This window comes from Melozone crissalis, unplaced genomic scaffold, assembly GCF_028551555.1.
Source record: "Melozone crissalis strain CALT ecotype California unplaced genomic scaffold, PUWL_Pcris_2 ptg000005l_1, whole genome shotgun sequence".
In the NCBI taxonomy this organism is placed as follows: domain Eukaryota; kingdom Metazoa; phylum Chordata; class Aves; order Passeriformes; family Passerellidae; genus Melozone; species Melozone crissalis.
The window spans coordinates 9,895,784-9,907,414 of NW_026535783.1; the positions used below are offsets into that span (position 1 = coordinate 9,895,784).

Below are 11,631 nucleotides of genomic sequence, written 5' to 3' on the forward strand. Positions count from 1 at the left end.
AACAGCACAGCAGCAGCTCCAGGGTTCTGGAGCAGACATTTACTGTTTTGGAGTTTGCACTTCCTTGCAAAGGGAATCAATATTTTAGCACTCAGTAAAAGATCAAGTTAGACAGTCAAATCCCTTCATGACAAAATTTAGAAAGAAAGAAGCTTTCCCTGAATTCTGGGAACAACTGCAGAGTTTTTAGAAGGCCCTCCAAGAAAGTCTGCCAGTCTACATTTCCAAAGCTGTCTTGCTTGTCCTTCCAAGTTCCCTTGCAAATGCTGCCCCTGTGGAAACAGACACCCCCTTTTTAGCTGAATGACTTGACAGGAGCCTTACCCAACCAATGGCCTCCTAATGTTCCTTTCTTTCTAATTCAATGGAGTCACTAAGAAAGAGCAGGAACGCATACAAAAGTTATCGGTTAGGTTACATCCAGGGAAAACCTCTACTTACGTGCCAGCTGAGTCAGGTAATAAGCAGAATAAAAAATGGCAAAAGCAGCAAAAACTGCAGCAGTGAGTTCCTCCCTCATTGTGGCACTGCTCTACAAGTGTGCAGGCTGTGCTTACACAGTTGGTAAAACAAGGCTCTTGTCAGTGCACAGCTGTCCAATGACAAATGTCTTAACCAGGAGGATGCTCCTGCTCTCAGCAAGACCTATAGCTGCTCTGACACTCAGGCCTTCTGTGCACCAAGGCAACCTTCTGATGTCACTATCATGATGTGGAAACCATGCCCTGACATCACAAAGTAAACCTTCTATGTTGGTCTGTGAATTTATGCCAAGCAATAACCAACCTTCCCTACAGCAAACACAAAATAGCCTGCAAAGTTCTCCTCTGTCAAAAAGCAGCATAAATTCCCCTCACGAGCCAAACCCTGTTGTTCAAGAGATCCAAGAGGAACTCCAAGAGTGCACAAAGCACCTACAGCCTGGACCCCAACTGAGCACTCAGATGGGACCCAAGCAAAGGAAACCAGGCCAAGAAAATGGCCCACAGCATTGCACAGAACCAGGAGAGAAGCCACTGCTGGCATAACAGCTGAAATCATTCCTAAAAAATCTCCCCACATATTTGAACATTTCTTGGACATGCCCAGGGCTCTGGTGCATGTACATCTCTGCCTTTATTCCCCTTTGGAAGCAGTCAAACTGGCAGCATCTGCCTGTATGCAGGAGCTGCTCCAGGCTGGGAATGTCACTGGCGGTGCTGATTTCCAGAGGCTTCTGTGTGCCAGGGGAAGCCAAGGCAGGAGCGGGTTGAACGGTGCTGCTGCTGCTGCTGTGTGCCAGAGAGCCCTGGCTGGGTAGGGCACGGTGCCCACTGCGCTGCAGGCTCTTTCTCCTGCCAGAGCTGGGCACACTTGCAACAAGGCATGACAACTGGTGGGCAAACCAAGGGGTTTCTGGGGCTGCTCTGCTCTGCACACACCCAGGACACCTTGGCTCCCAAAAAGGTCCACCAGAGGAAAACATAAGGTGAAAATGTTTCATTTTGACCTTTCTTTCCTGCTTACAGAAGTTGCCAAAATGAAAGTTTCTAAGCAGGGTCTGATCCCTGCTGCCAGCTCAGGGTTGGAAAGGAGGCATTACTGTATTTTAGTACTTGGTGCATAGGGAATCACTTCTCTTACATATGTACACCCAGCAATCTCACTTACTACTTTGTATCCATGGAATTAAGAAATATTCAATGCTTTGCGGAAACTCACAGGCTAAACATTACTCCAATTTTATCCGACATATTTCAATCACTCTCAGAATTTACTGACATCAGAGTAGGAGTGGGTCCCTGGTGGTCACTGTCACAGGCTCAGGAGGAGACCCATGCACAAAAGAACCTAAGCCCCAACCGGGCCTGCAAAGCAAATAATACACAGAATCACTGAATTTCTAGGTTGGAAGAGACCTTTAAGATCAAGACATCGATCATCATCTAACACCTCAACTAGATCATGGCACCAAGTGCCACATCCAGTCTTTTTTTAAACACATCGAGGGATGGTGACTGCATGCACCACCTCCCTTGGTAGATGACTCCAGTGTTTGACCACTCTTTCTGTGAAAAACTTCCTCCTAAATTCTAGCCTGTATCTCCCTTGAGACAGCTTGAGAATGTGTCCTCTTGTTCTGTCTGTTGTTGCCCGGAGAAAGAGACCGACCCCCAGCTCACTACAGCCACCCTTCAGGAAGTTGAAGAGAGTGATAAGGTCACCTCTGAGTCTCCTTTTCTCCAGGCTGAACAACCCCAGCTCCCTCAGTCATTCTTCATATGGCTTGTGCTCCAAGCCCCTCACCAGTCTCGTTGCTCTCCTTTGGACATGCTCAAGCATCTCAACGTCCCTCATAAACTGAGGGGCCCACAACTGGACGCAATACTCAAGGTGTGGCCTCACCAGTGCTGAGTACAGGGGAAGAATGACCTCCCTGCTCCTGCTGGCCACACCATTCCTGATACTAGCCAGGATGCCATTGGCCTTCTTGGCCACCTGGGCACATTGCTGGCTCATGTTCAGCTGACTGTCAACCAACACCCCCAGGTCCCTTTCCACCTGAGCACTGTCCAGCCACACTGTCTCCAGCCTATAACGTTGCAGGGGGTTATTGTGGCCAAAGTGCAGGACTCAGCACTTGGACTTATTGAACTTCATCCCATTAGATTCAGCCCATAAATCCAACCATTCCAAGTCCCTCTGCAAAGCCCTCCGTCCCTCTAACAGATCAACACATGCTCCCACCTTAGTGTCATCTGCAAATTTGCTAATGAAAGATTCTAAACTCTCATCCATGTCATCAATAAAAATATTAAACAGAACTGGCACTGACCCCTGAGGGACACCACTCGTGACTGGCCACCAGCTGGATGCAGCACCATTCACCACCACTCTCTGGGCCTGGCCATGCAGCCAGTTCTGAACCCAGAAAAGAGTGCTCCTGTCCAAGCCACAGCCTGCCAGTTTGTCTAGGAGAATGCTGTGGGAGACAGTGTCAAAGGCCTTGCTGAAATCCAAATAAACAACATCTGCAGCCTTCCCTGCATCCACTAGGTGGGTTACCTGGTCATAAAAGGTGACCAGGTTGGTCAAACATGACCGACCCCTCCTAAACCCATGCTGGCTGGGTCTGATACCCTGGCCATCCTGTACATACTGTGTGATGGCACTTAATATAAACTCTTCCATTATTTTGCCAGGTACTGAGGTCAGGCTGACTGGTCTATAATTACCAGGATCCTCCTTTGCACCTTTTTTGTGAATGGGTACCACATTGGCCAGCTTCCAGTCATCCGGAACCTCACCAGTGAGCCGGGACTGTTGGTAAATGATGGAGAGTGGCTTTGCAAGCTCATTTGCCAGCTCTCTCATTACCCTGGGGTGGATCTCGTCTGGTCCCATAGGTTTATGAACATCCAAGCATTTCAGTAGTTCTATGACTGCCTTCTCTTGGATAATGGGGGGAACCATTCTGCTCCCTGTCACCATCAACCAGCCCAGGCGGGCAGGTGTCTTGAGGGCAAGTCATCTTCCCACTCAAAACTGAGGCAAGGTAGGCATTAAGCGCTTCTGCCTTCTCCTCATCTACAGATATTAAGTTCCCTCCCTTGCCCAATAGAGAACAAAGGCTGGTCCCACCCTTCCTTCTAGCATTAATGTATTTGTAAAAACATTTTTTATTATCCTTTACAGAAGTTGCCATTCAGTGTTCAAAATGAGCTTTGGCCTCCCATATTTTTTTTCTGCATGCTCCAGCAGCCTTCTTGAATACTTCCTTAGAGACCTCCTTCCAATGCTGATACATCCTCTGTTTATTCCGAAGTTCCTCCAAACCATCCTTGCCCAGCCAGCCTGGACATTTACCCTGCTGACTGATCTTTCAGCACACAGGGACAGTCTGTTCCTGTGTCCTCAAGATCTCTATTTTGAGGTATGCCCACCCTTCCTGAACTCCTTTGTTTTTAAGGGCTGTTTCCCAAGGGATGCTCTGAATAAGTCTCCTAAACAGGCCAAAGTCTGCCTTCCGGAAGTCCAATGCAAGAGTCTTACTGGTGCTCCTCCTGACTTCGCCAAATATTGAGAAATCTATTAGTTTGTGATCACTCTGCCCCAAGCGACCTCCAACCACTGCATCTCCCACCAGCCCATCTCTATTTGCAAACAGCAGATCTAACACAGTGCCTCCCCTGGTGGGTTCCCCCAGCAGCTGCAACAAGAAGTTGTCCTCCATGCATTCTAAGAATTTCCTGGACTGCCTCTTTACTGCTGTATTAAGTTCCCAGCAGATTTCTGGTAGGTTGAAGTCACCCACAAGAACAAGGGCTGATGATCTTGAAACATTACCTAGCTGCTTATAAAATAAGTCATCTACCTCTTCTTCCTGGTTGAGTGGACGATAGCAGACTCCCAGTAGGGTGTCAGCCTTGTTGGCCTTCCCCTTAATTCTTACCCATAGACATTCAACTCCATCTGCCTTAGTTTCAATTTCTATGGCATCGAAAGTCTGCTTAATATAAAGGGCCACCCCTCCTCCTCTTCTTCCTTTCCTGTCTCTTCTGAGGTGCTTGTATCCATCCAGTGCAGTACTCCAGTTATGTGAGTCATCCCACCACGTTTCCGTGATGGCAACTACATCATAGCTCTGCAGCTGCACCATGGCCTCCAGCTTTTCTTGTTTGTTGCCCAAGCTGCGTGCATTGGTATACATGCACCTCAGCTGGGCTACTGACTTCACCCTTAACTTAGCCTTGCAACCCTTGGGCCTGTTTCCAGATAGCTCAGCTGGTTCCCCTTCCCCCTTCAAACATAGTTTAAAGCCCTCTCAATGAGGTCTGCCAGTTCATGAGCTAAAAACCTTTTGTCCTTAACAGAGACATGTACCACATCTGGCTCTAGCAGAGCAGATGCTGTAAAAGTTTCCCCATGATCAAAGAATCCAAAATTTTGCTGACGACACCAACACTTAAGCCACTTGTTGATGATGTGGATTCTCCTGTTTCTTTCATCATTTTCCTCCGCCACCTGAGGGACTGAGCAGAAAACTACCTGTGCTCCTGCCCTATCAACTACCTGACCCAGTCCCCTGAAGTCCTTTCTAATTGCCTTGACACTCCTCTTTTCAATCTCATCACTGCCAGCCTGGTGTATCAGCAGTGGGTAATAATCAGAGGGCTGAATCAGCCCAGGAAGTCTCTCAGAGATATTTTGTACCTGGGCTCCAGGGAGGCAACAGATTTCCCTGTGGGATGGATCTGGCCAACATATGGGGCCCTCAGTTCCCTTCAGAAGGGAATCACCTACTATGGTTACCCTTTTTTTCTTCTTGATCTTAAAGGTAGTGATCCATCTTACAGATGAATCATAATTGGGGGGTTGACTGGGCAGACAATTTTCTCCTAAATCATCTAGTTGCGTCTCCAGATCCAGGACCTCATACCTATTCTGAAGTGGGACATACCAACCCCTGGATTCCCAAAATCTGCTGAGCAGGAAGAGATGGATTGTGGTGATCGGCACCAGGGGCAGGTAGAGAGTGCACTTCCAGGACATCCCCTGGATCAGAACGCTGTGCATGTCTTGTCCTTCTCACCCCTCCACCCCAGAACCAGGCCCTGTATCTCCGGTTCAGGAGTGGAATTTTCCCAGTTACAGCATCGGCCCACACATGGCCGGTGTGTGAGATGAGGCCATGATGGCTCAGGATACCGACTCCCTGCAACCAAGGGCTCCATTATGCACTGTTCCCCTTTCAAAGCTTGACTGCCCACCAATTGACCAATACATTGTTTCTCTTTCAAGGGTGTCCTGGCTTGACTATATCATGCTTGTATCCCCAGTCATCTGTTCTGGTTTTGCACCTTTAAGACTTGTTCCAAGAGTGAAGGGGGGGAGAGAAGAAGCATGGAGGAAACTGCACTCACTCCTCCACATTTTCTGCTCCTGCACTGTGATGTCTGCGAATGGACAGACAGCAGGACAGAGGTCTCCTTCGCTTTTTCTTAGTCTTAGCTGGCTGAGGCAAAGAAGTTCCCTGGATTGTGGGGTTTTTTTCCATTTTCTTTGGACCTGTTTAGACCTTCTCCAGTCTGAACACCAGAAGAGCACTGGCAGCTCACACCTGTGACCCACCAAGCCGGGCCTGGGCTGCGGCATTTCCAGCACCACAGGGACTGACAGGAGACTGAGTGAGCTGAGCCACAGCCCACGGAGGAGACTTTTTGAATTGGTCTTTTTTTTGGAGCCGCAATAGGTTTTATTCTTTATTATTGTTTACGTTTTAAAGAGTTTTTTCCACTCTTCTCCAAGGAGGTGTTTTCTCCCAAACTGGTTGGGAAAGGGGCCGATTGAATGTGCTTTCTAGAGGAACCCCTTTGGGGGTTCTCTCCCAGATTTGCCCTCAACCAGGACAAAGGGTCAAGTTCCCACCGTTAAACATTTCCTTGTCAACTTGCTCAAACATCAAATATGGCAGGGCCTTGGAGACAGTTGTTTGAGAATTATTCCCAGTCAAATTCTCCTTTACTAATGAAGAGCATCCTAAAAACACTTTCTTCCCTTTGAATGCATTCCAGCTACCTTCTTGGAAGGATCATTCTCTTTATTCTCAGGGTTAAGATAGCAACTAGCACACATTAAGCACTGCATTGGGGGAATACAGAGTTCAGCACTGCCTGTTAAAGCTCAAGGAATTCACAAGATGAAGCCCCATTTGTTACACTTTAACATCTTCCCAACATCTCTTCTTCCTACTCTCAAAATCAAACACATGCATTTTGCCAAGAAGTCCTGCAAGTGCTTTTGCTGAGTGAAGACACATTACATCCTTTCTTCAGAAACTAATAAAAAAACCACAAATTGCTGACTGCAATCATTCTGCTCCCTTCCTAATCAGTTCACTACTCAAGCAAAACCCTCAGGCACATCTCTGATTCCCTCTCACCCAGCAGCTCAGAGCTGCATTGCGCATCGCTTGCTGTGTGCCAGAGAGCACAAAGCAGGCTGGCCTGGTGGTCCTGAATATTCCTGCCAAACACTCTGCATCTCACACCTTTGCTCTGGCTCAGTGCAGAATGGCAGGATTGCGGACGCTTCCTCCCAGAGGTGCATGAGGCGCTGGCTCCTGCAGATGTGCCCTGCCAAGCTGTCCCTGCCTCACGCTGGCCTCGCTTCCCCTGGCACAAGAGCCGGGCCTGAAGGAGGCTGCCCTGTGCTCCAGCCTGCCGAGCAGCCCGGCTCCCTGCCCCGGTGCCCAGAGTGCTGCACACACTGCTGACCTTTGCCAGGAGTTGCAGGGCAGCCGGCAGAAGAGGAGGAATCCTCAGGCAGCCCAGCGGCCCTCGGCTGCCCTGGGCCTTTCTCTGCTCCTGGGCACACTCCAGACGGCCAATGCCTCCAGGCTGGGCTGTGCCCAGCACGGCTGCGCTTCCCCTTGGCAGCAGCCAGCTGCCACCTGGGCTCTGAGAGTGGAGGATTCACCCGCTGCCAGGAACAGGCACCCAGGGCCCGGCTGCTGCCCCTTGCAGCTCCAGGGGCCTCCTTCCAGCCTGCCTCTGCCGGGGCTCAGCCTGCTCCGGCCTCTGCTGAGGCTCTCCTGGGGCTCCACCCCGGCCAAGGCCGGGCCCGCTCTCACCTCCCAGGCGCTGACAGCTCTGCACCACAGGAGACCTTCCCGAGCACCCTCTCTGATCTTTCTGCTTTCTCACTTGAGCAAGGCTCTCCTCCAGCCAAAGACATTGCATTTAGGGATACAAATCCAAGTGGCAGGAACCCAAATGTTCTTGATTCACAGCTCAATGCCTGAATCCACGCAGGGTGTTTGGGCTGCCCCATTCTTCCTTTGCCTTTTCCTGCAAATGCCATTGCCCTTTCTGCCTCAGCTAGAAATATCACAGCTAGGCAAAAACCTGCCACTGGATCCTATTCCAAAGGCCGTGTGCTGTGGGGAGGATGAATGAAAAAGATCCTTCCCCACTTTCAAGGCACAACATAGAAAGCCATAAATGTCACTTTGCACTTTTCAGAGACAGCTGATAACTCAGAGGGAAATGCTGAGCTTATTCGCAGGGTGAAAAATAATGGAATCTTCCAGATGAGTTGAAGTTTCTGCCAATTTATTGATTTACAATCCTACTCTACAATCCTTCTGTACTGTCCTACTCTAAGCTAGTTATGGAGTAAATGGTCCTGATGTCATTATCACAGTGTTAACATCTCCTTCCTCCTCTTCACTGAAATGATGAGTTGCACCAGGAATGAAGCAGGCTTGGCTGATAATACAAATGGAGGCTGCTCACAAATAAAACCCAAAACAATAAAAAACAGTGAAGCATGACTTTCCAAGCTCAAGTGCTTCACAGGCTCTATCAGGATTCCTCTAGTTCCTAGAAGGATGCAGAATAAGCATCTGCACCTCCATCTTTATCTGCAGGACCTTGCCATCACAGGTAAACCTCGTCCAGAAACCCACTCATCCATTTGTTCTGGTTGCTTCATCTTGCTGGGATTTTTGGCCTGCCAGTGCTCTAGAAATTGTGCTTTCTGTCCCTGGGGTTTCTTCCTCTCAGGAAACTCAGGGCAACAAAAACAAAACAAGGCAACAGAAACAGTCAGAAAACAGAGTACTTCTCTGTGGGAATTGTCAAAACACAGGGGTTTGGGAAAGCTGCAAAATGCAGGCGTCAAAGACAGCCAATGTTTGATTGGAGCTGAGCTGTAGCCATCATTTTTGTCTGCAGAAAAATTATATAAGAAGTAGAAAAGGACAAATAAAACAATGGTGTGTGTATTAGTGCTTGTCTAGAATAAGTCTGTAAGCTTCAGAAAAGTATATCTAGCAAGATATGAGGAACTTGTAAGCTTAATAGCAGAGTTCTGTGCATTGTGTTTTGAGGGTTACAGGCAGGTATTGTATTCAGAATAGGAAAGCATTGCTTTAACAAAAGAGATGTGTGCTTATAGTGGTTAGATAGAACTACTGTCAATATGCTTTTGCTTTGTGTGACCGGTCAAAAACTTTTAAAGTAAGTTATAACATTAAGTTCTTTGTCTGTTGCTGGGGATAAGAGCTACTGGCATCTTCCCATTGTCATAACCATGGAATGAGACTGATGCTGGAAAACAAACGGCTCAAGGTGCGTTCCACAGCAGTCCCGTCCCGTTCATAGACCCCCCAACAATAGTATTTAGATGTTAAATTACATCTATGATAAATTAATATCTATTATTTCATACAGTTTGATCTATTTTGATTTCATATAGATTTATATCTTTTCATTTCATATAGATTTGATAAATTCCTCCAGCTTGGGAGAGTGAAGATGTACAGCAGTCCAAAACCTTCCGCCCACACAGCAGTCAGCCCCTGAGTGTGTGCATGCACACCCACCCACTGTGCTTGCTTTTCTCAGCATCTTGGGGCTGCTGTTTGCACAGAATTGGGATGAATTTAACTCGACAGAGCCACGAGTGGGGTGTCCGGCTTGTCATGAACACTCATGTGTCAAGGCACCGCACAGAGCTCTCAAATCACACTACCATGTGTCCTTTCATTCCTGTTGGGCACAGAGGAACTCTTAAAAGCACCAAAGAGACAGAAAAGAGGTGGAAAACATTGGAATCATGCTACTGCTGGTATCTACCTGGAGGAAAATCTGTTTGGTTTCTTAAGGTATCAGCTTTCTGAAAACTAGGCAGAAAAAACCTACTTCTCAGCACCAGTACCTCAGTTGTGAATGGTTTTCTTGATTTGGCAAAACTGAGGTGTTTACAATGGACTCCGTCCTTGGTTCAAATCACCTGCCCTCACCTGCAGACAAAAGCACCACCACCAGAAGCAGAAGCTACTTCAGTCAATTTTCTCAAAAAGCTGTGTTAAATCTGGGAGAGGAAAAGAAAACACATCAGACACTGTGGATGAATGACAAGACTCTGAGAAACAGTTCCAAAGCAAAGGGCAGCAGCTTCTCTCTGGGCCACTCCTTGTGCTCCAAGGCAGCCGGGCTGCCCTGGATGCCCAGGACCCTGCGCTCTGCGGGCTCTGCAGAGCTGCACAGCGGGGAGGCAGCTTTGGGCACCTCAGCCCCTGGGCAGCAGTGGCTGCTTGCTCTGCAGGGCTGCCTGTGGGCAAAAGCAGGGTGCTGGCCTTCTGCTCTTGGCCCTAGCCTGGCCTTGCAGGGCTAATCCTGTTCCCTGTCTCAAATGTGCTAAAGACAGACTTGTTTGTTTCCAGCTCTGCACAGCATTGATTTGCATCACAAAGTACTGAAGGACTAAGGCCTGAACAACAGACTCTGACTGATGCTTCAACAATAGGGCCTGAGCTAAAGCTGCCCTTTAGATGACCTTTCCAACCAAAAACCTTTCCATGTATCTGCTCCTTAACCAAGTATTACTATCAAAAGGATTGTTGCATCCATTCACTGGTGAAACACGCCTTCACCTTTCTGCATGAGGAAAATGGACAAGGACACACCTGGCCTTGGTTCCTCCTGGAGCCTTGGGCACACTCGGGGAAAAAACCAAGAGGAGAATGAAACCAGCTGTCCCCCTAGCAGAAGCTCTGGCACATTCCTCATCCAGCACTATCAGAGCCAGGCTACTCTCACAGCGCACTCAGAAGCCTCATGGAGGCACCGCAGGATTTCCCGGTTCCCGGCTGTGGCGCTGCAGGGCTTGAATGGGACAGCTTCCCCCAGCTGATGTGCAGCTCTGGATGAAGGGGAAACCATTGGGGTACCTGGTGAAGTATCTTACTGAATCACCAGAGGAACCATTTTGTAATAATGCTGAAGTGCATTGCTTAGCTTATCCTTTCCTGACTCTTTTTCACACTTTTGCATTACAGTAAATTACACTGTTCCTTCTGTTGGTGTCTGTGTCTGACCCTCCCCACCATCTAAACAAACACACAGCCAGTTTAGCACGAGACCTGCCTCTCTGCCAGCCCATCTCTTGGCAAACAGCCCTGGCGGCCATCTCCACAAATAAAATTCCCACTTAGCAACTTCCTTTTCTGCAGGCAGGTGAGAAAAGGAGCCCCAATTCTGGACACCTCCAGAAACCAGCTGCTTTCAGCAGTCACAACCCTGAAATATCAACCTCCTTCCTTAACCTGCCTACGAGGAGCCCCCACCAAGAGGCCTTTTGTCTAACGATAGCCACAGAAGAGCTCGAGGAGGGAGCAGTTTGAAACACAACTGCTTCAGAGTTTAAACCTGCCTTTATCAAATGAGCACACACCAACCTGTCCCAGAGGGAAAGCAGGCAGGAAAGAAAAGCTCCTCTCCCACAACAGCAACTTCTGTGCTTCCTTCTGTTCAAGCTGGAGAATGGAGGCCATGGGCTACACCTCACTCTGGCAAGGAGCCCTGGGAATTGGCCCAATCTGGGAGAGCAGCAAAAGGAAATTCCCCAAAAAGTAGGAAAAGATTCTCTGGAAGCAAAAGATGATGACAATATTTCTGCAGAAAAGCAAAAAAAGAAAAAAAAAAAGAATACTTGAAGCATTTCAAAAAGTCCCCAGAACTGAAATTTCTTTGCCAATACGACAACCTCAAAGTGTCTGTGGTGTGTTAGGAAGCTCAGGAATGAACTGCAGGCTTGGATAAAACTCAATGGTTTCCATCCCTCAGACCACAAGCAGCTCCCCAA

General features: G+C 48.3%; 2 protein-coding genes across 2 annotated transcripts in view; one reads left to right on the forward strand and one right to left on the reverse strand.

Annotated features, from left to right (window-relative positions):
* LOC128942950 (serine/threonine-protein kinase PAK 2-like) overlaps nt 1-4,436 on the reverse strand; it is a 73,779-nt gene extending 69,343 nt beyond the window's left edge. The window contains 2 exon segments of the mRNA XM_054285686.1: nt 442-672; nt 4,433-4,436. Coding sequence (XP_054141661.1) covers nt 442-672; nt 4,433-4,436 — 235 coding nt within the window.
* Nucleotides 4,437-9,080: 4,644 nt separating this feature from the next.
* LOC128942958 (uncharacterized) overlaps nt 9,081-11,631 on the forward strand; it is a 64,459-nt gene continuing 61,908 nt past the window's right edge. Inside the window, exon 1 of the mRNA XM_054285698.1 lies at nt 9,081-9,113. Coding sequence (XP_054141673.1) covers nt 9,081-9,113 — 33 coding nt within the window. The remainder of the gene's footprint in view (nt 9,114-11,631) is intronic.